The sequence below is a fragment of the Zootoca vivipara genome, chromosome 6 (assembly GCF_965207765.1).
Source record: "Zootoca vivipara chromosome 6, rZooViv2.hap1.1, whole genome shotgun sequence".
NCBI lineage: Eukaryota > Metazoa > Chordata > Lepidosauria > Squamata > Lacertidae > Zootoca > Zootoca vivipara.
In genome coordinates this window covers 3,287,683-3,314,554 of record NC_142589.1, presented here as the reverse complement: position 1 = coordinate 3,314,554, position 26,872 = coordinate 3,287,683, and the positions used below count along the sequence as shown (strand labels likewise).

The following is a 26,872-nucleotide window of genomic DNA, read 5'->3' as shown; positions in this document are numbered from 1 at the left end:
AGTGACTAGTGGGGTGCCACAGGGTTCTGTCTTGGGCCCAGTCTTGTTCAACATCTTTATCAATGACTTGGATGATGGGCTTGAGGGAATCCTGAGCAAGTTTGCAGATGACACCAAGTTGGGAGGGGTGGCTAACACCCCAGAGGACAGGATCACACTTCAGAATGACCTTAACAGATTAGACAACTGGGCCAAAGCAAACAAGATGAATTTTAACAAGGAGAAATGTAAAGTGCTACACTTGGGCAAAAAAAATGAAAGGCACAGATACAGGATGGGAGACACCTGGCTTGAGAGCAGTACATGTGAAAAGGATCTAGGAGTTTTGGTTGACCACAAACTTGACATGAGTCAGCAGTGTGATGCAGCAGCTAAAAAAGCCAATGCAATTCTGGGCTGCATCAATAGGAGTATAGCATCTAGATCAAGGGAAGTAATAGTACCACTGTATTCTGCTCTGGTCAGACCTCACCTGGAGTATTGTGTCCAGTTCTGGGCACCACAGTTCAAGAAGGATACTGATAAGCTGGAACGTGTCCAGAAGAGGGCAACCAAAATGGTCAAAGGCCTGGAAACGATGCCTTATGAGGAACGGCTTAGGGAGCTGGGTATGTTTAGCCTGGAGAAGAGAAGGTTAAGGGGTGATATGATAACCATGTTCAAATATATAAAAGGATGTCATATAAAGGAGGGAGAAAGGTTGTTTTCTGCTGCTCCAGAGAAGCGGACACGGAGCAACGGATTCAAACTACAAGAAAGAAAATTCCACCTAAACATTAGGAAGAACTTCCTGACAGTAAGAGCTGTTCGGCAGTGGAATTTGCTGCCAAGGAGTGTGGTGGAGTCTCCTTCTTTGGAGGTCTTTAAGCAGAGGCTTGACAGCCATCTGTCAGGAATGCTTTGATGGTGTTTCCTGCTTGGCAGGGGGTTGGACTGGATGGCCCTTGTGGTCTCTTCCAACTCTATGATTCTATGATTCTATGATTCTATGATTCTATGAGCACTGGTGGGCGGTAAGGAAATTTTACCATCAAGAAAGATGCATTAGTGGGTGGTAGGTATAAAAAGGTTGACTACCCTGTCCTAGACTTTCTCTGCATGTATTTTTACCTTTTCCACATGCACACTTTTGGGCTGTCCCATTGTCCTAGCCCCAATTTGAAGTATGTCTTTGACACTTGCTTTTCTGGCTTGTAATTAGGATTCTATTGTGGGTGCAGGAAGCTAATTAAGATGCCCTAGCATGAGCAAGATAGTTATCCTGATTGGGGAATATGAAACAGCAGCACAGTCATCTGTGGCTATCTCTCTGCTCTCTAGTGTAGGTATCTAATATTACCTTGCTGGCAGAATCAATACATGTGCTGCTTCATGCAAAACTAATATACTTGTCTCTGCAATTAGTTGATTTTCCAATTTGTTTTGTGCTGCAACAGACTTAACACAACCATCTCTTTGGAAACAATTGCTTTGTGTTACCTTGTTCCAGCCTTCCAGATAGTGATGGAACCCAACTTTCATCAGCCCTAACAAATGTGTCCAGGGAGTCAACATGATGTAGTGGTTATCAGAGATTCTTGGACAGAGCAGAATTCAAATATCACCTTGGTCATGAAGGTCACTAGGTGACATGGGCTTTAGTCACTGTGTCTCAGCTTAACCAACATCACAAGGTTGCTTTGTGGATAAAATGGGGAGAACCATGAGCACCACCATCTTGAAGTGCTTACAAGAACCCAAAAGACAATACCATATAGAGGGAGTTTGGAAATCATTTCGACCAGGGCTCCTTGACTCCCTGCTCTGCCTTCTGAGGTTGCAATTCATGCAGAATTTTTTTGTGAAACCACCTATCCCTGCCTCACATGTTGAAGTATTTGACCCGGATGAGATGACGATACCTTTCCCATGAGAAAACTCCCACACATTTTATAATGAGGGGGGAAATGAACTGACAAAGACAACTCAACCCATCTTTGCTGAAATATGTTGGCATTTTCATTTTTGGAATCAGCCAGGCAAATTGCCAACTAATTTCTGATAGCTGAACAGCACTTCTGTCTCTTAAGAAGTTGGATGGTGACCCCTGTATGTCAAATAAGTAGTTGGCATGGCAGAGTCTTAGTTGCATTTTTAACATAAAAACCCATTTAGAGATAGCAGCAGACATACAATAGCACATGGTCAAAATAAATTTTACATATGTCACAAGCTCATTTGCTCAGAACTACTCTTCTCCCTCTGCAACACCACCTCCCAACCCAAACCTACATCTTATACAACCATATTTTAGCATAAACCCAGCAGTTACAAAGCCTGTTGCTTCCCAACTGGTAAGAAATGCCTAATCAGCAGGACAGTCTTTCTGCAGGCAACCCTGGCTTTGTTTTAAAAAGGAGTGATGAAGCTAAGAAAACCCAGCCTATGTAGTTTCGGGATTTTCTACCCAGCTGCAAGACAAGACCCTGCTTGGTCAACAACATGAATCTCTGCAGAAGACTCAGCTGACCCCCCCCCCCTGCCCCACTAGGTAATAGCTCTGGCATAGCAGCTCTTGTGGAAAGGGGGAGGTACTTCATAACAAGGTTAAATGATGTCACCTTTTTAATTGCCTTTACAGAGGGGGTGCAGTCCAGCTTGCTGCCCACATGTGTGCCACTCTTACACTACTAGAATTGTGTTATTGTCAGAGGATGCTGGGAAATTTGGACACTCAGCAGACCTCGGGGCGCTGGTATTTCCAAAATGCCATCTCTCCATCGTCGCTGCATGAAGCCAGCAGCCCAGGCTCCTTAGGGTTCCAGGCCACACAGTTCACGTCCTGGGAGTGAGCCCGGGCCATATGGGCAGTAAGGGTGAAAGTGGGCTGATGGGGGTCTGAGAGCAGCTCCTCCTCAAATACTCTGATGGCATCATCTCCACAAGCCGTGGCTAAAGCTCCCGTTAGCTGGCACCTGCAGAGGATGAAACGAAAAGAATGGACTATGGGCCTGAACATACCAGTGATCTGTGCAAAGGTCAGCTGCCCTATCACATGGAGTGATACAACCACAGAACAGCTTTACCACTTGACTGGAACAGACTGATTGGTCCCCAGAATGATTTGCAAGCTGCTACACAAGACTTCTCCTCTGCCGTGCATACTCACCATGCCACGTCGTAGATGGTTCTTGTGTGGAAGCCAGAAAGGGTGCAGATGCATTTCCAGGTAGGATCTGTCCCATTGCAGACCACACCTGCAACACACAAACAACTCCTTAGGTTGAGCCTGTCTGCTTTGCTTCATAGGCCAAAAGCTTCTTGCAAAGAGAGGCAACTTTAAGCTCCACAGACCCCACTAATACTTTTTCACTTCAGAAACTAAAGTGTAAGGAAGGAAGGGTCACCACTGGATGCAGAAGCTGTGAAGTTCCCCATTTACATCCTGCAGCAAGGAGATCCTGACACACTTAAGTCTAGTCTTTGGTCAGCACTTCAGCTTAGGTGCTAGAACCCTGGAACTGAACTTTTCAAACACCACTTAATTAGCTCTAGATTGCTCCAGCTTCCAGAGATTCTCATAACTGCACTTTCTCATGTGGTTGGGCAGAATAGGGTTCACTCTCCCCCCCCCCCACTACAGTTTTTACTCAACAAGGGTTCAGTGATAAGAGCTGAGACACTTGCCTTCCCTACCCAAACCCCCTTTTCAGATAACTGTTCCATGCTTCATTTCCACGATCACAAAGTTAAAGAAGATGAAAGAATACAAAATTGTGTGTGTGTCTGTATTCAGAGAATCTGCATGAAGAGGTAATATAGCACAGTGGCTAAGATTCTGAGCTGTAAATTTGAACATGAACACACACACACACACACACACACACACACACACACACCCTACCTGTTCAAACATAACCTCTATCATGAACTCATTGAGTCTTAGGCAGGAATCAATGCTCTCTCAGCCCCAGGTCCCCCATATCTAATATAGGGGAAAATAATACTGACTTACTTCCCCACCAGCAGCAGCATTTTGTGTCCAAGGAGCATGCCTATTTCTCACTGGGCTGTCACCCTTAGGCTATTTTCCTAAGGATTTTTTGTACATCTGCAAACCTTAGTGCTTCTTCTTTGTGGATGGTGTAGCTTTGCATACTTCAGAACCAGCCCACAGAGAATGGCATTTACTATTGGCATGTGTGGTGGTGGTTGATTTTAGCTATGTAATATGGAACCTGTGGTCCCCTAAGCGTTGCTGGACTACAGCTCCCATCATCCTTGACCACTGGCTATGCTGACTGCTGTTAATGGAAGGCAGAGTCAAACAACATCCTTGACCAAATGAAAAAAACAGCAGTAGAAAGCCTAAGAGAGGCTGCACTTCTGCACTGCCACCAGTAACAGCTCTTCAGACCCTACAGAAGCCAGCAACAAAAACTTCAAATCTTAGCTACCATGGCCCTTGGGAAACTAGGCAGATCCAATTCTTTGAACAGATCCATTCTATCTTTGCAAATGCCACTGACCTTGCTCATTGCCCGGCTTATACTGGCGCCAAATGCGCACTGTCTTGTCATCACTGCAGGAGACGAGACGCTCCCCACTGTGGTCAAAGGCCAGGCTCCACACGGTAGACTCATGCCCTTCTAGGGTGGTAAAACACACCCAGTCGTCCTCTTCCTCCCGGTACAATTTCACAGTGTCATCATAACTTGCTGATGCCAATAGCTGGCAGTGGAAAGGAAAAATCACAAGTAAGTGTTGGAACAAAACACCTCTGGGCAGAACTGAGAGCAGGGTTGTTCAATGAGAGCATGGAGGGGAATGCAGAATGTTTAAGACATAAAACTCAGCTTCCTGATAATCCCAGAATTTATTTTAACGCCAAAAGCATGTTTACAGCACTTAGGGTATGGGTAGCCAGTGTTGTGCCTTCTCTTCTAGGACTCCCATGCCCATCAACCCCAGTCAAAACAGCCAGTGGTCATGGGTGATGAGAGTTGCAGCTGAGCAACATGGGGGGCACGCCACTTTGGCAATTCTTGTCCTAGGGCAACAAAGATATCAAGGATCCTGCTGGAGTTTCCAGGAGAAACAGATCCATAGAGAAGCAGCAACTTCCAAGAAACAGGAAAACAGACCTAAGCTGTGAAGATGACAAAGCCCCACTGCTGGTGCTGAAGAGCCCTTTGCCTGCATTCCCGCTTCAGAGTGGGTGAAGCAAACATAGCAAAAAAGAGAATCATGGGAATATAACGAGCACAGAACAAATCTAAACCGTGAAAGATCCCTGAAACGAGATAATTAATCAGGGATCTTCCACGGTTTAGATTTGTTCTGTGCTCGAAAGACCTACACTGGCTCCCAGTACGTTCCTGAGCACAATTCCAAGTGTTGGTGCTGACCTCTAAAGCCTTAAATGACCTTGGCCCAGTATACCTGAAGGAGCGTCTCCACCCCCATCATTCAGTCCGGACACTGAGGTCCAGCTCCGAGGGCCTCCTGGCAGTTCCCTCACTGCGAGAAGTGAGGTATCAGGGAAGCAAGCAGAGGGCCTTCTCGGTAGTGGCGCCTGCCCTGTGGAATGCCCTCCCATCAGATGTCAAGTAAATAAAGGTTGAATGCCAACCTCATTTGATCCTTTGCCCCAGGCAGCAAAATGTGCTGAGTCAGACCTTGGAAGGGCCGGTTCCTGAGGAGTCTTCTTCCCTCTGCCAGCCAGACCCTGAGTGGACAGGGCTCCTTGCACAAAGATCTCTCCCTAATCCACCCTGGGTTGGTGGGGATGACCATCTTCCCACTGTCTGATTTGGGAAACCCAAGGAGAGCTGCTGCTTTGTACTCATTACAATTCTCTGGATGAAGTTTTATGGATCAGCCATGTCATTCCTGAATTACTTCTAATGCCCATGTTGAAATGAATACTCCAGTCCACACACCCCATTAGCATCAGGAGGCTGCAGCAACTGAGTGCAAAAACTGCAACACAAGGGTATTGTTGCTCAGTTAGGAGGGCTATAAGGCTTCGATGGGAGGGGGCAGGAAGGACAGAAATACAGATGTTTACAGTTTATGACGGGGCTATAGAAATACTGCCCTGTTTGATAGGTCTCCAAGACACCACACCCCAAGGATACCAGCTGTCTGCCATACAGGAAGGGAACACTCACCTCTTGGTTGGGATGCCAGACAACATGCTTGACATCCTGTGTGTGGGAATTCAAGACACTCATGCACTCGTATTCATCCTCTTCGTCCACTGCAGCACAGAAGAGGGGGGATGTAGGGGAACAGTTCAAGAAACAAGGCACTTCTTAGCAGTGATTTCTGCATTGTAAGGGGTTTGACTAGATGACCCTTGGGGTCATCTCCAACTCTATAATTCTATGATTCCCTCCCATGTCTGTACTCCCAACCATCATGCATCAAGTATATTCACACACAGTGAAAATCCCAATTCCTTTGCCCCAGCTCCGTCCTCTCAAACACTTTTGTGGCTCTCACCTTCCCAAACCCAGACAGTTTTGTCTCGGCTGCAAGTGGCCAGAAGGCTGCCAGATGGTGCCCATGACACTGACTTCACCTCATTCTCATGGCCCTCCAGAGTGGCTGCGCACTGAAAAGAGAAAAGGGGTCCCGGGGATGTGAGAAGGGTAACCAGGAAGCTGTGTGAAAACCTGACAATGTGGCAGGATGATACACCTGAAAACACAACAAACATTCCCTATTGCTGGGGGTAGCAGAAATGGTGCCTTCCAGACAATGTTGGATTACAACTCCCAATGTCTATGAGCATTGGCCATGCAGGCTGGGGCTGACAGGAGCTTGTCCAGCAAGATCTGGAGGGTTTTGGCTATGTGTTATGAGTTTGCATGTGTGTATGTATTCAATTGTGACAGATTTTAATCAACTGAAAAGCATGAGATAAGCAGCAGCCGCAACAAAACCAAAAGACACCTCAAAATCCTCATGGTTCTTCTTCCAAATGCAGGTGGTAGCATCAAAACTGGCTGAAGCCAGGTAGTTCCCACAGGGAGACCAGGCCACCTTGCGGATAGTTCTCTGGTGTCCCTCACCCAGAACAGACTTGCACACCCAGGTATCACCTGCCAAGAGAGAAAGCCGATTAGGAACTGTGACACATCTCTGGGTCCACTGGAGAGTCGTCCTCCCTCCTCCTGGCACTGCAGAGGTCACTACATAAACCAAGTTAGAGAGGTGTTTACCTGGTTCAGCTTTACACTGGGATCAGATCCACCTAAACTAGCCAGAAAAATCAAGAGCTGCTGTTACCACCACCCGAGTTAAAAAGCATCATGGGGAAAGAGATCTAATGACGTCCTGCACACTCAACTCCCCCTTGGAACTAGCGCACACTTTTTCGTCATAGCTGTCTTAAGCGGGCCTAGGCATGGATATGGGATGACAGAAATTCCTGGCCAATGGCCAAGGGATAGGAGGTCCAAAGATCCCTGACACCTGTCTTTCATCTATAGGTGGGTCACACATCACAAGTCTTTCTCTACCCTCCCAGCATAAGATGCAGCATGGAACCCAGAGTGCAATGCTTCTCCCAATTGCATAATGAACACCCTTGACCAAGACTTGGTTGTCTGTTTCTCTCCCCCTACTTTCAAGGAATGAGAACAGGGAGAGCAATCTGAACCATGTCTACTCAGTCCCACTGAGTTCAAGTAAATTGTGTTAGGATTGCACTCCAAACTGGCAGACTAGCTCACCTTCTTTCCCCCATATTCGAATGCTACGGTCCCCACCACAGGAAGCTAAGAGACTCCCTGTAGGGTTCCAAGCGAGAAACCAGCATCGGGAATCTGGGTGTGCTGGGATGCGAGACAAAAGTGTCAAGGAATCCTTCATCATAACACCAAACAGTCCCCACAGAACCTATGAAGCAGCAAAGAATGAGACCAACAAAAAGGAAGAATGATTTTAGAACTTGCAATTCAGGCATCTCCTGAACAAGACTGCACAGCATTCTAACATATTGATTTGCAACTGCAGAATAAAGCCTTTATTTTATCAAGGTGTATAATGAAAATCCTCCAGGCATGCATCCCATATGCCTTTTGCATTATGCAAGTGTTTTAAAACTGTGATCTGCAACCTTCAGTCCAGTGGGTCACATCATGTCTTCATTCAATAGTGATATTTATTGTTATTGCTTCTTTTATTGCTTTATGATTTGAATTCTATGGAATATAAACGACAGTGCAATAGAAGAATCAATAAAAATGCAATTTAAAAGTATACAATATCTAGTACAGTGCATTACAATTGCTACAATGGGCAGAAAAATCATTAAAGTAGTCCACTAAGATCATCAGCAAGTTTCAAGTGGTCCTTGCGGGGAAGGGCAGAAAGTTTAGTAACTGGTACACTACAGAACTGTGTGTTCGCAGACAAGGGAAGAAATGTGACAAAAGTAGGTTTCCGTTTGACTCTGTGATCACAGGAGGACAAGGGCCACAAGCTTGTACAGCAATGGTTCTCCATTAGCTAAGTACTGAGGATCCCGTTTCCCAAAAGCCAAGCCTTTGAAATTGGTTGATATCTCTGTGGGAGTTTTTGTTATGTGAATGGCGCCACCATACCCTCCAACATGTCCCAATGCAAACTGGGATGCATGACCTGCGGGAGAGGAGGGCACCCCAAAATGAGATGTACCAGACAGTTGATGGGTATGTGCCACAGACTTCCTGGGTGGATTAGGTGGACCACCAGTTGGGAAGACTGCTGTAGAGGGTTAGTTTTATGTGGCTCTCAGAAGCTACATAATTTGAACTAAGGCCTGGTAAAACATTTGTTGAGAATGTCATTCAAAAGGAAAGGAAAAGTATAACATTTGTTGAGAATGTCATTCAAAAGGAAAGGAAAAGTATATTCAAATTGAAGAAGAAATATATCACACAATTCAACGTTAGATTTCTCTGGTTTGATTTAGTACGTAACCTGTTACAGGTATCTATAATTCCTGTATTACAGGAGACTGGAGTAGGTGATAATCAGGGTCACTCCTAACTCTACAATTTTATGAGTTGTGCAGTACCTAAGAACATGCCAGAAATAAACCCCAATTCCTATTGCATTATTTATTAATTTCCAAAATAGACTTCTAAGCAGACCATTAGATGCTGTCAACATTTATAGAATCAAGCCACTGCAGAGGGTGGGATGGGGGCCCAAGAAAAATACACACTTCAAGCTACATCCAAAACCACAGCGAAAAAAGATTTGTATGTGTGTTTGTGTGTGAACCTTGCTGGCTTACAGTGAGAGTCTGGCTATTTCCCAAAGCGCTCAGCCAGTGTTTCCAGGGAGCCAGCCACAAAGCAGGGCATCAGATCAGGACCAACAACCAAACCTTACTGATCACTCCCTGCATCACCTGCTTCCACAGCCTCTGTACACAACAGTTCATTCACATCTATCACCTATATGCAGCTCTATCTATCTATCTATCTATCTATCTATCCACCCATCCCTAGGTTGCACTTCTCTTTCTTGGCCAAAGCAAGGCTCAACTTAGTACAGTATAGCATCTCACTTCCTACAGCAGCTAACTCCAGGTGCCTCTGAGAGCAGCGGCTCTTCTCTTTTATTTTACTCCTGCAGTTTGCTATGCAAAGGTATTCTGCCTCTGGACAAGGACGTTCTATCAGCTGCATGTCTTGGGCATAAAAGAAAAGAGATAAATGGTAGCTGGATGAGAGAGCCAGAGCGGGGTAGCGGAGTGTCGGGCTAGGACCTAGGAGACCGGGCTCCAACACTTCCCCCTCCTTTGCCATGACGCCCACGGCGTGTGACTTTGGGCTAGCCTACCTCTCAGGGTTGTTGCGGGAATTAGAGGAGGAGGGAGAGAAGAACCATGTACCTTCAGCTCCGGCAAACCCTCCCTCAGCAGCCCGGAGGAAGCCACCCAGCTCCGTTGCCTCCTACCAGCCTCTGCGCTTCCTCCCCAGTTCCCACAGGGGACCTCTAGGCGCAGGCGCCGCTCCTGCCACAGCGCCCCCTAGAGCCCACTCCCTCGCCGTGAGTTCCGCCCCCCTCCGGAGCGGAAGTGAAGACCCCACGCGGAAACTACGGTTCCCAGCATGCTTTGCGAGAGTCAGTGTGCGGCGAGAAAGGGATGTGTGTGTGTACTGGAAGGAAAGATGGACTGCATCTCTTTACTCAGTTCTTGAACTGGCCGTACTGCAATTTTCAAAGGAACAAAGTTGTTTTATTTATTTATTTTACTTCACCCCTTGGCGTAAAAAGAATAAACCCTCAAAGTGGTTTACCAAAAGATAAAGACAAGAAACAGTCAAGAAAAACAACAACAATACAGGGCTGAGAAATGCTGACGTGAATTTTAATCTGACTTTTCCTACGTTTTAGAAGGCGCCCGCCCCTTCTCCCGCCCATAGCGCCGTGACGTCGTGCGCGCGGCCGGCCGGAAGCGGAAGTCGCCGGCGGCTGTTGTTTGGTGGCAGCGGGGGGGTCGGGCTCGGAAGAGGAGGAGGAGGAGGAAGGCGCCGGCCCCCGCTGAGTGCCGCGGCCTTGGAAGCGGTTGGCGGAGAAAGGCGAGGCCCGACGGGGCTCAGCGCCCGGGAAAGGAGCCGAGCGGTGAGTTGGGGAGTCCGACCGGTCAGGTCAGGGCGGCGCCCCTTTGTGTCACCGAGGGGCCCCCTGGGGTGGGAGGATCAGAGGGAGAGCGCCCTCTCTCGGAGGCCCCCGAGCGAATGAGGAAATGGGGGCCGGGGGCCGGGGAAGGGCTTCTCCCTGAGGAAGTGGCTCTGGCCCAGGTGTGGGTGGAACGTGGATCGGTTTCCACTGCTCCCCGGGAGGGTAGCCAGTACAGTGGCCTGGATTTCCGGCTTCCGATGTGTTTTGATAATGACAACAAAATCACGCCGCCTCTTTGCTACTCACTGAAATGGGCGGGTGAGCCCCGAGTGGATGTTTTCCTTACGTTAAAAAATACTGTATGCCCGAGTTGAGTTCTACTACCCAAAACAAATCCCTGGCCGGAGGATTCCTTAGTTCTGGGGGTTTCAGTCAATGCTAGTCCTGCTCAAGAGTAGACCCACTGAAATCAGAGGGCACGAGGAACTCAAGCTCATTGATTTCCACGGGCCTAGCGCTGGCAACAACCCTTTAGCACCTGGCTCCGGGTGGTGAGTCTTGGGGTTCTAAGGAAAAATAAATGAGATTCCACAAGACTGAAGCCTGCCAGCTGTGCCCTAGTCTGTGAAAGCTTCCTCTGTAACAAACTTGTTAAGCTTTTCAGGTACTTTTCGTTGTTTAGAGAGTGAGCAGTTTAAGAAAGGTGAGAGCAGGGTTGTTTCCATGTTATGTGTACTTGAAGTATGTTTACCTTGCTCCTCAGCAAAATACAAGTTCCTGCGAGAAGGTTATAATGCTCATTAAGATTATCTCTGCTCTCGGGATTACAATTTAAAAGACAACACAAAAGGGAAGGGGATTGGGAGGGAGCAGTGGGGGCAAACCAAACTAAAAAAGGCATCTTTTTTCTTCTTTTGGCTGGTGAAAGAAACCTATCCCTGGGCATGTACAGGGTTCCTTATGTCAAATGAGAGGATAAACAGAGGAAGTTAAAGCAGAAAGAATACATAGTTATTTATGTTATTTTGACTTGGTTACCATTTAATCAGGTAAATGTCTAATATTATTAAGTAAACTGAATGGTTTCTGTGGAATCTGTTAAATGGACTCAGCTGCTTGAGCTGTGATGGTTTGAATGATGATTTCCCTTCATTCTTCATTCCAAAATACTTAGATGTATGGAAATGTCTAATATCCTCTGACATCACACAGCTTGAATGGCTCTTGTGTGATGCATTCAGTGGACTTGGAATAATTAAACGAACAACACAGTGTGGCTATGTCAAAGGCACTAATTGTTCTGCTTAAAAGTTATGTGTGTGTATGTGTAGATAAACAAAGGTGCCATTTTGACAAAAGTACAAGACCTTTGTCTCTCAGCTCTTTTATACACCATGTTTGATTATCTCCAGCCAGCTGAAATCTACACAGTTTTTTGAAAGTGTTCAGTGGGATAACATGCAAGATATGTATTGGCTTGGTGGAGCATCCTTGGAACACTTAACTGGCTTCACTGTTGTTTAGAAACAATTTAGTTGGTTGAGGTGCTAGATATGCATATCAAAGGCACAAATCCATTTACCTAAAAATAAAGAAATGCTATGGGGGGGGGCTACCACTACTCCTAATTTCAAGCCATACAGTCATACATCCTTACAGGAATGTCTAATATCCATGACCAACTCATTGGTTTTACAAATGCTGAATAGGCTGTTGCCATTTGATGGGTTGATTTGGTTTGCTAGCATTGCTGTACGAGATATAAAATGGGAGCATCAGTAAGTGCTCTTAAAAACACTGCTTTTGTGCAATTTAATATTGGAACATAATGAGTCTATTATTCATGATAGTACTTGTAGTTTTTATGAAGTTCTTTTATTAAAAGGACTCATTAGCAAAAATTTTGCCACCTTTCTGAACTCTGGCCCTAATCTCCTTTGGCCTGAGAATTACAGTAATGATCCCTTCTTAAACCCAGGTACCTTGGCATTGTGTGTTTGGGAGGTGCAGGGAAACTGCTGTATTTCATCTGCTTAACCATGGGAATCACCACAGAAATCAGCGAGTCTGCTCACTTGTACCAAAAAAGGAAGAAATGTTGGTCAGACTTGGTCACCTTGAGGCAGCCCTTAACTTTCCACAGGTGAGAGGGTATTTACAAGGCTTGATCTGTTTGTCTTTTCCAGGTTCTTCTGAGTGCAGAAGAGACACTTCATCTGGTGCTCTGTTCTGCCTGCAGCCTTCTGTGAGTCTGCTCCCCCTGACTGGTGCCCAAAATCATTGGCCACTCACCCATTCCAGAAGATCCCAAGGGCGTCTCTCCATAGTGTGTCTCGTTGGACTTATTTGGCCTAATCTCAGAAAGAGGATCCATGTACACCCCAAGTGGCTCGGTGTTGCCCAGTGGGCGCAGGCGGAGAGGCCAGGATGGGAGTGCCTTGCCAAAGCAGCCAGAAAGGAGCTTGGCTTCTGCATTGCCTGGTGCCCTCTCAATAACTGCCCTGTGTACTGCACTAGCAGAGCCTGCTTGGCTACGGATTCATGGGGGCACTTGTTCTCGCCAAGAGCTGGGAGTTGCTGATGTGCTAGGATATGTAGACCCGGAATTACTTAAAGGTGAGAGTGAATTGTGTATAGTGTGCATTCTTTAAACAGAAATTGAGGTAGGTTAATTCACACAGTAGCTGTTCGGTGTAACCTTGTGCTCACCAAGGTGAATTTTGTGTGTGTGGTTCCTGGTGTCATATAATCAACTGCCTGTAGAGGAGTTGATTCTTGTTTCCTGATTCTTGTTTCCTGGTATTACATATTTACCAACCCAGAAGTTATGAAGGGATAGGTCCTTGTGGCAATGAAACTTGCTGCCCCACCTACCCCTACAGTTTCTGCATTTTTGTTTGCATGTTTACTCAGATGTAAATCCCAATGTTAGAGGAGTTTACTTACAGCTAAACAGTGTAGAACTAAGTGCTGTCAAAAGGATACTTTGTATCAACTTTGTTATAATGGTATTTTAAATGTTCAGTCTTTTTGGGCACTAATCTTGTCAAAATTTAACTGCCAATGTTCCATTCATTGCAGTGGGATAAAGTTATTGCATAACATTTATATGCCACTTGATTGTAAATACAAACAAACCTCAGAGTGGTTTACAAAAGTTAGACATGGGCTTAAATCATAAACCTGTTATTTAAGCTCTGGCTGGCTCTTGCAACATACATCCCATGCAATTTCATATTCCCAGCTTTGGCTATGTTTATGATGCAGAACAGATCATAACTGACAAGAAGCTTGTCACTACTAAAAAGAATGCACACTGCAACTTCTTGCGGGTTCAAAAAACTTGTTTCTTCAATAATTCCTTTTCCTCCCTCTTACCACCTGCAGTGACCTTTCCCTCCCTTGTAACTTAATGTGATGCTTCTGTTCTGGAGAGGGCAAGGTCAGACCACGCATTAAGCATATAAGAAGAAACCTAACTGAGTTTGCAGTCATTGCCAGTAACCAAACAATTAAGATAGGGTTTTTTTTACAACTCTGTGTGTGGTTAACGTTCAACCCAACAATTGGCTGTGTCCCAACAGCTCTCTTCTAACAGGCAAAGTAGCTCCCTACTGTTAAAATAGGTGCCTTTGAGGATTATAAAGTACCTTGGTTTGTTATCTTTGATGCTCCTGTTCTACCACTGCCAAAGCAATTTATTTCATTTACTAACACTGCCTACTATGCCTGAAATTTCCAGAACACCCACAGGGCCAGGCAACCTCTTTGCTACCAATGGCATCTACCATGCAATCATAGATGGTGGGTTGGAGGCACATGTAGCCTGTGGGTCAGGCGTCCCTTCCACCCCTCTCTCACCCACACCATCAGTGGTGAGGAGATGCCATCATGCACCTTTCTGCCTCCCAGCTGATTAGCACAGGAAATAGCTGAGCTCTGTATCTCAGCTAGTCTGGCTAATTAGTTGGGCAACAGCAGGCATAGGCAAACTCGGCCCTCCAAATGTTTTCGGACTTGATCTCCCATCATCCCTAGCTAACAGGACCAGTGGTCAGGGATGATGGGAGTTGTAGTCCCAAAACATCTGGAGGACCGAGTTTGCCTATGCCTGGGCAACAGGGATGTGGGGAATCAGTGGGAGGAGGACCCTGATGCATGAGGGCTTGCCTATATGTCCGCCTCCGCTTGCGTCCATTTCACCCAATGTCCACGGCAAACCTGGAAGTAACCAGCGGGTTTGCCGCCGTTCACACATGCGCAGAAGCGGGCAGTTGCCACCTGCGCACAACAGCGCCTCTCCCAGTGACTCGTTTCGACATCTGGATAGACCTCCAGAACGGATTATGGTCGCAGGTAGAGGTTCCACTGTATATTGTACCACCTGTCTTCTTTCCATAACCTCCATGAAACCCAAGGTTTCCATGATGCCTGTTACTTAAATCCTTCTCATGCCCAACTGAAATGAAGCCTTTGTGTGAATAATTGCAGTGACTATTATTCATCCCTTGTAGAGTATGCCCCTCTCCCTTCTCCCCTCCCTTTGTCTATGCCACTCTCAGTGTTTAGACTGTAAGCCAGGGGTCCCCAAACTAAGGCCCGGGGGCTGGATGCGGCCCGCACGAGCCAATTGTGCGGCCCCCAATGACCCCCCCCACCCACTCTTACCGGCACGCCGCAGTGCGGTTGCCCACCTCCAGGTCGGCGCAGCACCAGAAATAGCTTGTGCGCATGCACACAAGCTATTTCTGGCGCGGCGCCGACCTGGAAGTACACCAGAAATGACATCTGCGCATGCGCAGAAGCCATTTCTGGCGGCGTATGGGAGCGCGTTCCCCCGCCCTCCGGCCCGCTGCGCGTTTGGCGCCGGAGGAACCGGCCCGAAGCCTGGTAAGTTTGGGGATCCCTGAGCGCTTTGGATCTGGGCTGGTTTGTTTGCTTTTTTGTTTCAGTTGCTTTGCGGTAAAGGTAAAAGGGTAAAGGTAAAGGACTGCTCGACGGTTAAGTCCAGTCAAAGGTGACAATTGGGTGTGGCGTTCATCTCGCTTCAGGCCGAGGGAGGCGGTGTTTGTCCACAGACAGCTTTCCGGGTCATGTGGCCAGCATGACTAAACCGCTTCTGGCGCAACGGGAGTGGACACTGTGACAGGTTCCAGAACACATGGAAACGTTGCTTCGGTACCTATTTATCTACTAGCATTGGTGTGTTTTCGAACTGCTAGGTTGGCAGAAGCTGGGACAGAGCAACAGGAGCTCACCACCGCCATGCAGATTTGAACCTCCGATCTTCCAACAGGCAAACCCAAGAGGCCCAGTGGTTTAGACCACAGCACCACCCATGTCTGTACCTTTTACCTTTTTACCTTTGATACTTTGCAGTGCACTATGAACTAGCAGTGGAGCATGTTCCCATGGCGCTCTGGAGCACTCGGGAAGGGCGGAATGATCCTAAACTTCACTCTGGATCGAAGAGCACATGGCTGTTGCATCCTTTTGACCCACCCTCCCCAAGGGCAAAAGGAGTCCACTGTGTCAGGCGTCACTGGTGGCCAGAGCGCCATGGAAGTGCTCTTTACAAAGCTGCTTGGGGAGGGCGCATGAGAAGGACATAACAGCCGTTCACTGAGGCTGGGGCCTTCTCATGCTGCCCTCACAAAGCCACGCAGGGCCCCCTCCCCCAAACTGCCCCCCCCCACTATGTCCCAGCTATAGTTCTCTTAATGGGAGCAAAAGGAATTGGATTTCCTATTCAAATGAGGCTGATTCATTCTGGTATCGCTGTTACTGTGGTGTTTTAGCTTTATACATCAGGTTCCAAGTAAATATGCCTTTGGTATTAGGTTATGTGGCTGCTGCACTAGATGCAAATGAATTGATCTGAAACAAAGGACAGTATATCTTACTAAACTGTTTTTTTATGGTGCCCATTGTCATGGAGAAGCTGCCATAAAACAGCCTGTTGTCTTGGGAGGTTCTGCATCTAACAGATGCAGGTAGTTTCTGGGCTCCTTTAGAAACCTCAGAATCCCTGTTTCATTTTTCTAAAATAAATTGTTTCTAGTTCTATGCAGAAAGGATGGAAAATGTGAGGAACTTAATTTTTTTTAATTTATATTTTAATTTTTTTTAATAAAATTGAAATAACTACACTTCTCAGGACTTTTCAGTTTTCACATTTAAGAAGAGAAAGCACTGTGTGTTCAGTTTTAAAGACCCCTACAAAGAGGCCTGCAAAAGCAACTAGTCCATGAAAATTCCTCCTTACCTGCCCTCCCACACATTTGTCTTTTTTGTTAGATTTGTAGCTTTAAAGAAAAAGGAATCAGCTCTTTCCCAGTTGACAAACGCTCCCTTCCCATATCACCTGGAGATGACCCTTGCTGCCCAGACAAGTAGTTAGTTAAAAGCCCAATATAAGCTAGAATGAATCTGCGTGATTATCCTTTCGGGAGCAATAGAAGGCTCTTGTTTGGACAAGCAGGCACTGCAAGTGACCAAAAGATTATTTTAAGATGTGTGGGACTTAGGCCAGAATCCAGGGTATGGTAATCCCGCAACTTGCACTCACTTTGCTTACATGAACATAACACCATGTGGGTGGGGAGAAATAAATAAACAGAGTGCACTCAATTCTCTCCTCTCCATGTATTTTCACTCACTGACCCACCCATGTACCTAGCGGGTTTCCCTTGCATACCAGGCTCTTCAAAGATCACAGGAGTGCCCTGAGAGCTTCCCAGGGCCTTTCTGTAACTGTCTCAGAGCCCCTTGTGGTAGCGGGATAGTTCAGGGATTCCCAACTTTGGATGATTTTGCCTTGGCGCACATACCCCCAGAACCATAAGTAGCTGGCCTACTGTACTGTGAAATGAGTTTCAGAGCCCAGGAGGCTTTTTGTTTACTTCTAAACAGCAGCTCCCTTCTTCCCACTCCATGCAGTATGGCAAACATGAGTTGGAATGAGTGTTAAATGATGGCATTGGGGGAGAATGTCAGTTTTCCAGACAGTTCAGTCAAGAATTCAACATGGCTACCACAACCTGTTCAAGCCTAAGTAACACACAGCACCCTCCTGCCTCCTAACCTAGCTATATTTTGGATCAAGTTATTTGTTTTGGGTATTCCCTTCCCATGCTTTAGGGAGCCTGTAGCAATCTTGTAAGCTTCAAAAGGAAACAAGAAAAACCATTGTTAAACTTATAGAAAATGTCCTTGAGGAAATAGAATATACAAGGCTTGTGGACTGAAGTAAGCCCTTTTGTGGGTCACAATGGCTGAAATATTAGATGATTAACATTATCAAATCAATGCAAGCTAGAAAGAAGTTCCCAACCATGGGGGAAGCTGAAAAAAACCTGAGAAAGACATCCTGCTGGAATCCAATTAGAAGCAGTCTATGATGGAATATTGCAACAAACCTATAATAGAGTAACTCTGCTTGCGCCAATGGCAAATAAAGTGATTTTAGAGCAGCAAGTCCCCCAAGTTCATTTTATTTGCTATTAATGTAGCCGATCCAAAATTTGCAAGCTTTCTGTAAATTTCTGTAGTGCATCTCTTGTCACTGGATTCTCTGAAAATGAATTTTATTTAAAGCAAGAAAGCACATCTGTGATCCTCAAGGTTGTGGACTATAGCTTGAAAAGTGCATTGTGTATTTTGTGAAGGCTTTTATAAATGAGTGGATGATATCCCAGCACTTTTATTTCTGTAAAATGTGCTCTATTTCTGATGGTATAGTGCAAAATGTGCTCTCACATAACCAATGTGCTACTTGTAAAGTGATTGGATATTAAAAGTGCTATATAATAGTCTTTCCCACAAAACCCTGGGAGGTTGGGCACAATTCCCATTTCAAACAAAGGGGACTGATATGTCAGTACTGTAATGTGTTCAAGGAAAAAGCTGTCTCGTTTATCAAATATGTGCTGGACTACGCAGCCATGAAATAAGACCAGATAAGGCTTGTTTGTCCTTTGTTTTGTGGTGGTAGCCATTAAAAGAAATCATCGCAGAGTAGAACTACGGTAATACTGCTTCCACAATTAAACTTTCCCTTCTTTTCCCCGTGACTACCTTCACTACTCCAAATCTGCTCCAAAGGGTTGAGGGAAGCATCAGCGCTGATTTAGGGGGCGGGAAATGGAGTGCGAGGGCAAATTATGTTCCATGAGCAGAAGTTATTTAGCTTGTGCAGTGACTTTTGGCAATAACCCTAGGTGAGTCTGGAAGAGAGAAATTCCTTTTTATGCACAGAATAAAAGGTTTCTCTTTGTTTAATGTCCACACCAGGCTACAATATTTTCACATCTGTGCTCTTATGACAGAGGTGTCAAGCAGTTTGATCAGCATGGCACATAGAACTTGATGCCAGCAATATTATAATACTTCATTAAAATGGTGACAACTTTTATTTTTGTCTTCAGCGTGTCATTAGCAGTTCATCTTCAGCTAACAAATATAAAACTGCTCTAAGCTGTATGGACTAGAACAGCCTCACTTCTGCCTAACCCATCATAGATGCAGAATTTATATTGTGTAGATAATGTGGAAATAATGCCAAGTACCATGTAAATCCTGGCACAGGTACAAACTAATATGTTTAATTCTCAGAACACTCCAGGAAGCAGCTGGTCTTAGGAACAGTAAATTACATGTGTGAAATCTAACTTTGAATTCTCCCTCCTGCCCCCCACAGGCTACTGCATGAACCCCCAGACAGTTTTGTTGCTTCGGGTTATTGCTGCCTTCTGCTTCTTGGGAATCATATGCAGCCTTTCAGCTTTCTTGTTGGATGTGTTTGGACCAAAGCACCCTGCACTGAAGATCACACGACGTTACGCATTTGCCCACATCCTCACAGGTAATGTTAAAGGGGATTAATCTGCTTCGTTTATTGTGTTGGGGACCTGAAGCTTATGCTTGCAAGTCATGGTTCAAAAAGGTGTTGCCCATGTGGTTGGTTCATCGTCTACTCATGGCCTCTGCAATTTCTCCAGACCCATGTGGCTGCTAAATTGTATTCTTGGTTGGTTCCTTTGGAGTGCCACCTCTCTCCTTATCCATACCCTCCTTTTCTATGAACCTCTTGCCTTTTAACCAAACCAAAACATAATTTCATCTGCACATTCTCCCTCTGCTACCCATTCCTATGTCAAGAAGAATACACAGGGATGCAAGATGGCTTTAACAGGTTGGAGAATGGGCCAAAACTAACAAAATGAATTTCAGTAGGGACAAAGGTTCTGCATTTGGGCAAGAATAACCAGCTGCACAATTATAGGTTAGGGGACACTTGGATTGTCAGTAGTACATGTGATAAGGATCTAGGGGTCTTAGTAGACCACAAGCTTAACATGCGTCAGCCATGAGATGCAGAAAAAAGGCGCTAATGCTATTCTAGGCTGCATCAGTGGAAGTATAGTGTCCAGCTCAAGGGAAGTAATAGTACCACTATACTGTATTCTGTCATCAGACCACACCTGGAGTACTGTGTCTGGTTCTAGGCACCATAATTTAAGAAGCATGTTGATAATATCTAAAGGGGTGTCCAATGGAAGATGGAGCAAGCTTGTTTTCTCCCGCTCCAGAGGGCAGGACCTGAACCAATGGCTTCAAGTTACAAAAAAGGAGATTCCGACTAAACACCTGGAAGAACTTTCTGACAGTAAGAGCTGTTCAAAAGTGGACCAGACTCCCCCCAGAAGGCAGTGGACTCTCCTTTGGAGGTTTTTAAGCTGAGGTTGGATAGCCACCTCTTATAGATGCTTTAGCTGAGATTCCTGCATTACAGGGGGTTGGACTAGATGACTCTTGGGGTTCCTTCCAACTCTACAATTCTGTGATTCCTGTGACCTGCTTTCTGCTTATATTACTCTATACAGTGGTATGTACATTGAAGACTATATAACTAGTAATAAAAATATTAAAGCAGTTGTAGCAATAAAATACCTTGTTTTGCCTTCTTTCTGCATGGGCACCTTGAATTCTTTGGTTTGGGACTTAGGAATTTTGCACAGAAAAATCACAGGTGTTGTGCATGCATTACTTAGGCCAGGGCTGGGCAGACCTTTTGTCATCCTTTTGTCTTCCCTGAAGTTGTTCTTCAAACCTCACTAACTGGGCAAAGCTCCATTGATGTCCTCTGAGGTCAGGCAAGAGGGTGGGGCTGAGAAATGGGAACATGCTCAGCCATGGTGTAACCTGCTATATGGCTTGCATCTTTAAATCTCCATGTCTGTGCATAGAAACAAGAATATGCACACCCACAAATTCAAATTAGTCAAATGTAAATGTGTTACCATTCTGATAAATGACTTCTAGGATTATGTGCCACATTACCCATATCCACAAGCTTTTAAGAAGTGGCATTAGAGCCAAACGAATTCCACTGAGCAATGCTTGTGATAAAAATACCTAAATATAGAATCTGGGGAACAGTTTCTAATTCTTTTCTCTTGCTTCTGCCCTCAGTGCTGCAGTGTGCCACCGTGATCGGGTTTTGTTACTGGGCCTCGGAGCTCATTCTTGCGCAGCAGCAGCAGCACAAAAAGTACCATGGCTCTCAAGTGTATGTTACCTTTGCCGTTAGCTTTTACCTGGTGGCTGGAGCTGGTGGGGCCTCCATCCTTGCCACAGCTGCCAACCTACTGCGCCATTACCCAACTGAAGAGGAAGAGCAGGCATTGGAGCTTCTCTCCGAGATGGAAGAGAATGAACCTTATCCAGCAGAATACGAAGTGATCAACCAGTTCCAGCCACCTCCAGCATATACACCATAATGCTACCACTGAACGACCGGGCTGTGGGAAAGAAGGCTTTCTTTTAGCCCAGCTGCAGATCCTAACTGCACACAATCACTTGGGACTGCATTCCCTTGTCTGGAGCCACTCACTGGTGCTTTTCTTTCCCAGGTGGCTCACTCACTTTTATGACCTCCCAGCCGGGAAGGAGAACTCACTTTGAAGCTGCAGACTGAAGCTTTGCTCATGCTGTGACTTCCAAAGCAGCCCTATGGGTGATTTTTCTTTCCCAGCCCCTTGCGTTTCATACAGCAAGTGACTCAAAAAACTGACTGGTGTGACCCAGCTATAGGTTTGTGCTTTTTTGTGACTCAACAGACTTGACCCAGGCAGTCCAGCTACTTGCACTCACTTGGGTGTCCTGTACAGAGAGGCAAAGCACAGCTACTCCAGGAGAGGTCTTGCCTTGTATGTGAAAGAGATGGCATGTGCAAGCTTGACTTAAGTGTTTGAGAAGGGGGGGGTCCACAGTTTTTTTTGCATTGTGATAAGATCTTTCACACTAGTATGCACACTTGTGGTAGTCAGTTCAGCAGTCCTGCACTGTTCATCCACCCGCACTCAGAGGCGCTGCCTCTTTGGGGGCAATGTGACTCTCACTGATATTCACACCTGGGGGCAAAGATGTTCTTCATTTAGCACATCAAAAGGTGGGAATCCTTCTCTATGCACTGGTTTGTGGGGAGGTGACACATTTGGGTTGATTCATGTTCTCTCTGAAAGGCATGGTAAGCTTGCTGCCACCATTGCTTCCTCTCCCACATTCTGCCTCATGCTACTTAAGAGAAACATTTTGCACTTTATTTGCTGTTCTCATATCCCCCATTCCTCTATAGGCATTGGGAAGGGTGGGGGGGGGGAGGATCAACAAAACTTGGCAGAGCCAGTTCCAGGATATTGCCACTACTAAATATCTCCTGGATGGACTGGGCTACCTTTTGAAGTAAAGGAACAGCACCTTTAAAAGGGTTATCATTCCAGTTGGCACTGGTGTGTGCGTGTGTGTGTTTGTGTTGGCACATGTGTACATACCTATGTGCACACTCATGTCCCAGTTTTTAAGAGATAGTATTGGCACCTATTCATTTATCACAAGACTATATGCAAAATCTGATCCTAGGCTTGATTTTAATTTTTTAATCTGTTTTAATTGAAACTATATTTACTTCTGGTTTTTAAGCTCTCTAACCCAAAAGGCAATTCTTCCAACTTAAGCCACTGTTTCACAGAGAGGCAGAGATATTCCTGATAGTTTCAGGCAGCGATGCAAGATGGTGCATGATGCTCTGTGTAATGACGGACTTCCCCTTTTTCTTTGTGTATTGTAGTGCTTTGAACTAAAATAGCTTTGAATAAGCCAGGAACTTGACCTACTCACTGCAGCTCTTTTTTGATGACTAGGTGGGATGTTATGTTGAACTGAAAAGATGAGGGGGGTGGATGAAAGAGATGCCTGTTTCAGTTTAAAATAAAAATAAGGGGATGGCACTTTGGAGAACTAAAAGCAAGACCTGCTTTAACTTAGGAAGACAGAGATTCAACAGTGAAACTTCCATGAAACAGGTTGCCATTCAGGATATGCTGAAGCTATATCCTGAGGGCACTCCTGTCTTTCAGATGTCTGTCTGATTTCAGTCTACTAGTTTCTCTGTCTAGAACTGGTTCATGCAGAAGTAATGTGCAGTGTAGCTGAGATTTTCCTGCTACTAGTAGTGACTCCTTTGCGTTATCCTAATCGCTTGAAAACTGGGGCTTTAATTGGATTCTGATGAGGTGCTTCCCTCTCTGTGTCCTCCAAAAGAGAGAGAAACGGGACTAAATTGTAGAATTTGAAAGAAATCTGTCTGTAAAAAGCAGTTTGTAGGAGATTAGACCAAGAGTGGTTTTCATTCAGCTCCAGTTCAATGAGTGACGAATGTGCCACTGGTGCATTCTCATTTTGTGTTCTCTTGTTATTGCTCACTGTCTTTACCAGAGGAGGGCCTTCCACATGTCAACAGAGCTGACTCCATAGCTCCTTTTGTATGTGGTGTGAGCAGAGGCTGTCCCTCCCCCCTCTCTCCTCCCCTTCCCCACTGCTGCATATGAGAAAATAGTTTGGCTGTAAATAGGATGCATAATTTTACTATCTCCACCTAATCTCTAATCTTTGGCTATCGAAGAGATCAATGTTTGGTCTCGGGAATATTTTGCTGGTCACTCTTGCAGTCTTCTCATTTTCTGGCCCTGAGAAGGGAAAGCAACACTGGCGACACTCCATGTGCCAAAGGGAGTTTGACTTATCTCCAGTATGGAGGTGGCTCCATTCAGCTTGTTTCCAGAGGGGACTTGACCAAAACTGGTTTCCATGTGTACTTGGTTACTGTGATCATTTTTAGACCTTGAACAACATTCATGAAGCACTGCTGATTAAATCCATCTGTAAAATCCTGAATACCCTTTTCTACCAAAAATAAAATAAGGATGTAAATAGTCTTTTGTTGGGTGTTTATACTATGGCTGAGAGAAATTACCACATAACTGGGCAATCTTGTTCACCCACACACCATTAGAAAGCATTAACCAAACCTGCCTATTGTTTGCTTGTGTATAAGCTGTCTGTCAGTCACCAAAGATGCCTTGCATGTGCATCTTAAAAAGCTTTTTTTTACTTTGCTGTTAAAACCATTATGCTACTGTCCTTTAAGTGTGAATTGTTCCTTAGCCAACTTGTCAACTTGTCTTGAACTTGTTTGCTTCTAAGGCTAATGCATGACAAGGAATTAGAATTTCTACTCTCTCTTATCTATGAAGGCTAGTGATATATGTAGGGGTCTTGCATCACTACTGGAGGGCACTTGGATCTCTGGAGGAAGGCAGTTTTAAACCTGTGGAACTACATGTGAAAACACCAATATACACACTACCAAGAGAATGTGTAGCATGCAGAGATAGACAGATAATCACAAAACAAAGGTGTTTGCTATTAGGGACATAAAATCTAAAGCTGACATGGAAAGGATGGGGATAGAAGTGGTCCTGAATTTGCAAAGACAAGAATGAAATACTTTGTTACAGAGTAGACAGCTCTTGTGGATTTTCTTGCTCGAAGATATGGGTGCCTGTGGCTTTGTAAAATGTACATGTTTTCAGAGCAAATACTGCTTTCTTTGTTCTCTGAACATCTAAGCCCCAGAGAGGATGGCAGCATCTCACATCCTAAGTATTTTAGATTTGTTTGTTCTCACACTACCACCCCCAATTGACCTAATTGTAAAATACTGTACTAGGTATGGCAACTTTACCCAATGGAAATTCAAAGACAAATGTTCTGCAGGGTGGCATCTATGTAAACTTTTTAAAAAAGTGATTACCTTCTGCATTTTAAGCAACTGATCACATTTGGGTTCGAATATGCATCTTTATAAGAGAATGTGGGTGCTGCCAATAGTTCAAATCCATGCAATGGGGTGAGCTCACGTTGCTTTATCCCAGCTCCTGCCAACCTAGCAGTTCAAAAGCATACCAGCATGAGTAAATAGGTACTGCCTTCACGGGAAGGTAAAAGGCATTTCTATGCATTTTGGCACTTGTCACAGTGCCCCATGTGCCAGAAGTGGCTTAGTCATGTTGGCCACATGACCTGGAAAAACTCTGTGGACAAATGCCAGCTCCCTCGGCCTGAAAACGGAGATGAGCGCTGCACGCTAGTCAAATCTGACTGGTCTTATGTGTCCTGGGTTCTTTTACCTTACCTTTACAAATATGTGGTTTTGAAGATCCTGATAGGAGGGAATTTTCCCCTGTGATATGATAACTTCACATTTAATTAAAGCCACTTCTTGTTAGATGTGTTACATTTAAAATACAGGAACCATGCAGAGTATTCCCCATTATGGCAATATAGCAGTGCAAAATGATTCCAAAATGTGTTCAAAGCCTATGAGAATCATTGAAAATCTAGGATTAAAAGTTTTACTGAAACTGATTTTGATTGCTGCCAGCTTTAATTGGCTTGAGGTGTTTGAAGTAACCATTTAGCGCTTTATGAAAGATCTGTTTTGCCTACAAGGGAGAATACATCTTTTAACATTCCCTGCATTTCAGTGCAGGAATGAATGCTGCACTACTACAACTCCCATCACATGTTTATTTGCCTGCCTGGCTGCTGCTTCTGGGAGTTGGAGCCCAGCAATGTCTGGAGGGTCGCAGTTTCTCTCTTCTTGTTTTATTGGAAGTTTGTGGCTTCTAAGCTCCGGGTCCTAGCAGGAGTTCCAAATTTTTGAAATATTTGCCTCCGAACCTGGTGGAGAGGGAGGAGAAAGAGCAGCATAGTAACATTAGTTAATTGAACTTGAGTAACTCATAATTCAATTAACTATTCAATTACTCAAGTTCAATTAATGTTACTATGCTGCTCTTTCTCCTCCCTCTCCACCAGGTTCGTGAACTTGAGTAACTCATAATTATTAGGGACGCGGGTGGCGCTGTGGGTTAAACCACAGAGCCTAGGGCTTGCCGATCAGAAGGTTGGCGGTTTGAATCCCCGCGACGGGGTGAGCTCCCGTTGCTCGGTCCCAGCTCCTGCCAACCTAGCAGTTCGAAAGCACGTCAAAGTGCAAGTAGATAAATAGGTACCGCTCTGGCAGGAAGGTAAACGGCGTTTCCGTGTGCTGCTCTGGTTTGCCAGAAGCGGCTTTGTCATGCTGGCCACATGACATGAAAGCTGTACGCTGGCTCCCTCGGCCAATAGAGCGAGATGAGCACTGCAACCCCAGAGTCGGTCACGACTGGACCTAGTGGTCAGGGGTCCCTTTACCTTTACCTAACTCATAATTGAGCTCAGGATGACGTACAAGGGACTGCCGTCTTCTGTTCTTACACCAACCCTTTGAGGTAGGGCCTCAAGGCTGATTGGGGTTTGGGACGCTGGTGTCCCGGCTCAACCATTATCCTGCACTGCCTTTTCGGTCACTTGTACGCAAAAAAAAAATGCAGATGGGTAAAATGTTTTACGTTTCCTCAGTACATGAAGATTTAGCAATCTTCATGGTGGTAGAGCTTGCTGATTTTCATACCCAGCGCAGTTACGCCATTCTTAAGTGCGATAAGAGGTTTTGCTTTTGAAGCTTGGTGTGGGGGAAAAAGGTGTCAACATTTCAGTCGGCGGTGGTGGCCTGACCTTACAAAAAACACAGCCACTCCTCCAGCAACCCACTCAGGCATCGCGAGAGGCAGCCCCGAGTGGGGTCCTGCTGTCTCCAAGGCGCCCTTGAGCGGGTCACAAGGCATAAACGAGGGTTGGCGGCGGCTGACAGCAAGATCAAGCGAAGAAGCTGGGGCAGCCTAACTTGCTGGCTGCGGAATGCCCCTCTCCTCCAACCAGACGGCGAGGACGGGGAGGGAGCGGCCAATGGCGGGGCGCTGTCGAAGGACCGGCGGGCGGGGCTTAGGGGGCGGGACGCAGCGCGCGGGCGGAGTGC

The 26,872-nt window shown here is 45.6% G+C and overlaps 2 protein-coding genes and 1 long non-coding RNA gene across 5 annotated transcripts; 1 reads left to right on the top strand and 2 right to left on the bottom strand.

Annotated features, from left to right (window-relative positions):
- Positions 1-2,119: 2,119 nt before the first annotated feature.
- On the bottom strand, positions 2,120-9,969 carry CIAO1 (cytosolic iron-sulfur assembly component 1). Of its 2 annotated transcripts, none has more exons than XM_035117828.3 (8): positions 9,823-9,969; positions 7,722-7,887; positions 6,940-7,088; positions 6,487-6,598; positions 6,153-6,241; positions 4,509-4,710; positions 3,149-3,236; positions 2,120-2,954 (listed from the first exon to the last, which is right to left on the bottom strand). In XM_035117828.3, exons 2-8 carry the CDS (start codon positions 7,861-7,863, stop codon positions 2,714-2,716), a joined length of 1,023 nt encoding a protein of 340 aa, XP_034973719.1. In that variant the 5' UTR covers positions 7,864-7,887; positions 9,823-9,969; the 3' UTR covers positions 2,120-2,713. The 2 variants fall into 2 exon arrangements, with proteins under 2 accessions (XP_034973719.1, XP_034973718.1); XM_035117827.3 differs by having other exon boundaries at positions 9,875-9,969.
- Positions 9,970-10,477: 508 nt separating this feature from the next.
- Positions 10,478-23,885, top strand: TMEM127 (transmembrane protein 127). Of its 2 annotated transcripts, XM_088671438.1 has the most exons (5): positions 10,478-10,608; positions 12,795-13,224; positions 15,831-15,948; positions 19,307-19,471; positions 21,082-23,885. In XM_088671438.1, the coding sequence occupies exons 4-5, from the start codon at positions 19,315-19,317 to the stop codon at positions 21,387-21,389; spliced, it is 465 nt and encodes a 154-aa protein (XP_088527564.1). In that variant the 5' UTR covers positions 10,478-10,608; positions 12,795-13,224; positions 15,831-15,948; positions 19,307-19,314; the 3' UTR covers positions 21,390-23,885. The 2 variants fall into 2 exon arrangements, with proteins under 2 accessions (XP_088527564.1, XP_034973717.1); XM_035117826.3 differs by lacking the exon at positions 15,831-15,948.
- A 1,492-nt stretch (positions 23,886-25,377) lies between these two features.
- LOC148685223 (uncharacterized) lies at positions 25,378-26,623 on the bottom strand. Its single transcript, XR_015950421.1, has 2 exons — positions 26,406-26,623; positions 25,378-25,692 (listed from the first exon to the last, which is right to left on the bottom strand). It is a non-coding gene; the product is annotated as an uncharacterized LOC148685223 (long non-coding RNA).
- Positions 26,624-26,872: the final 249 nt, after the last annotated feature.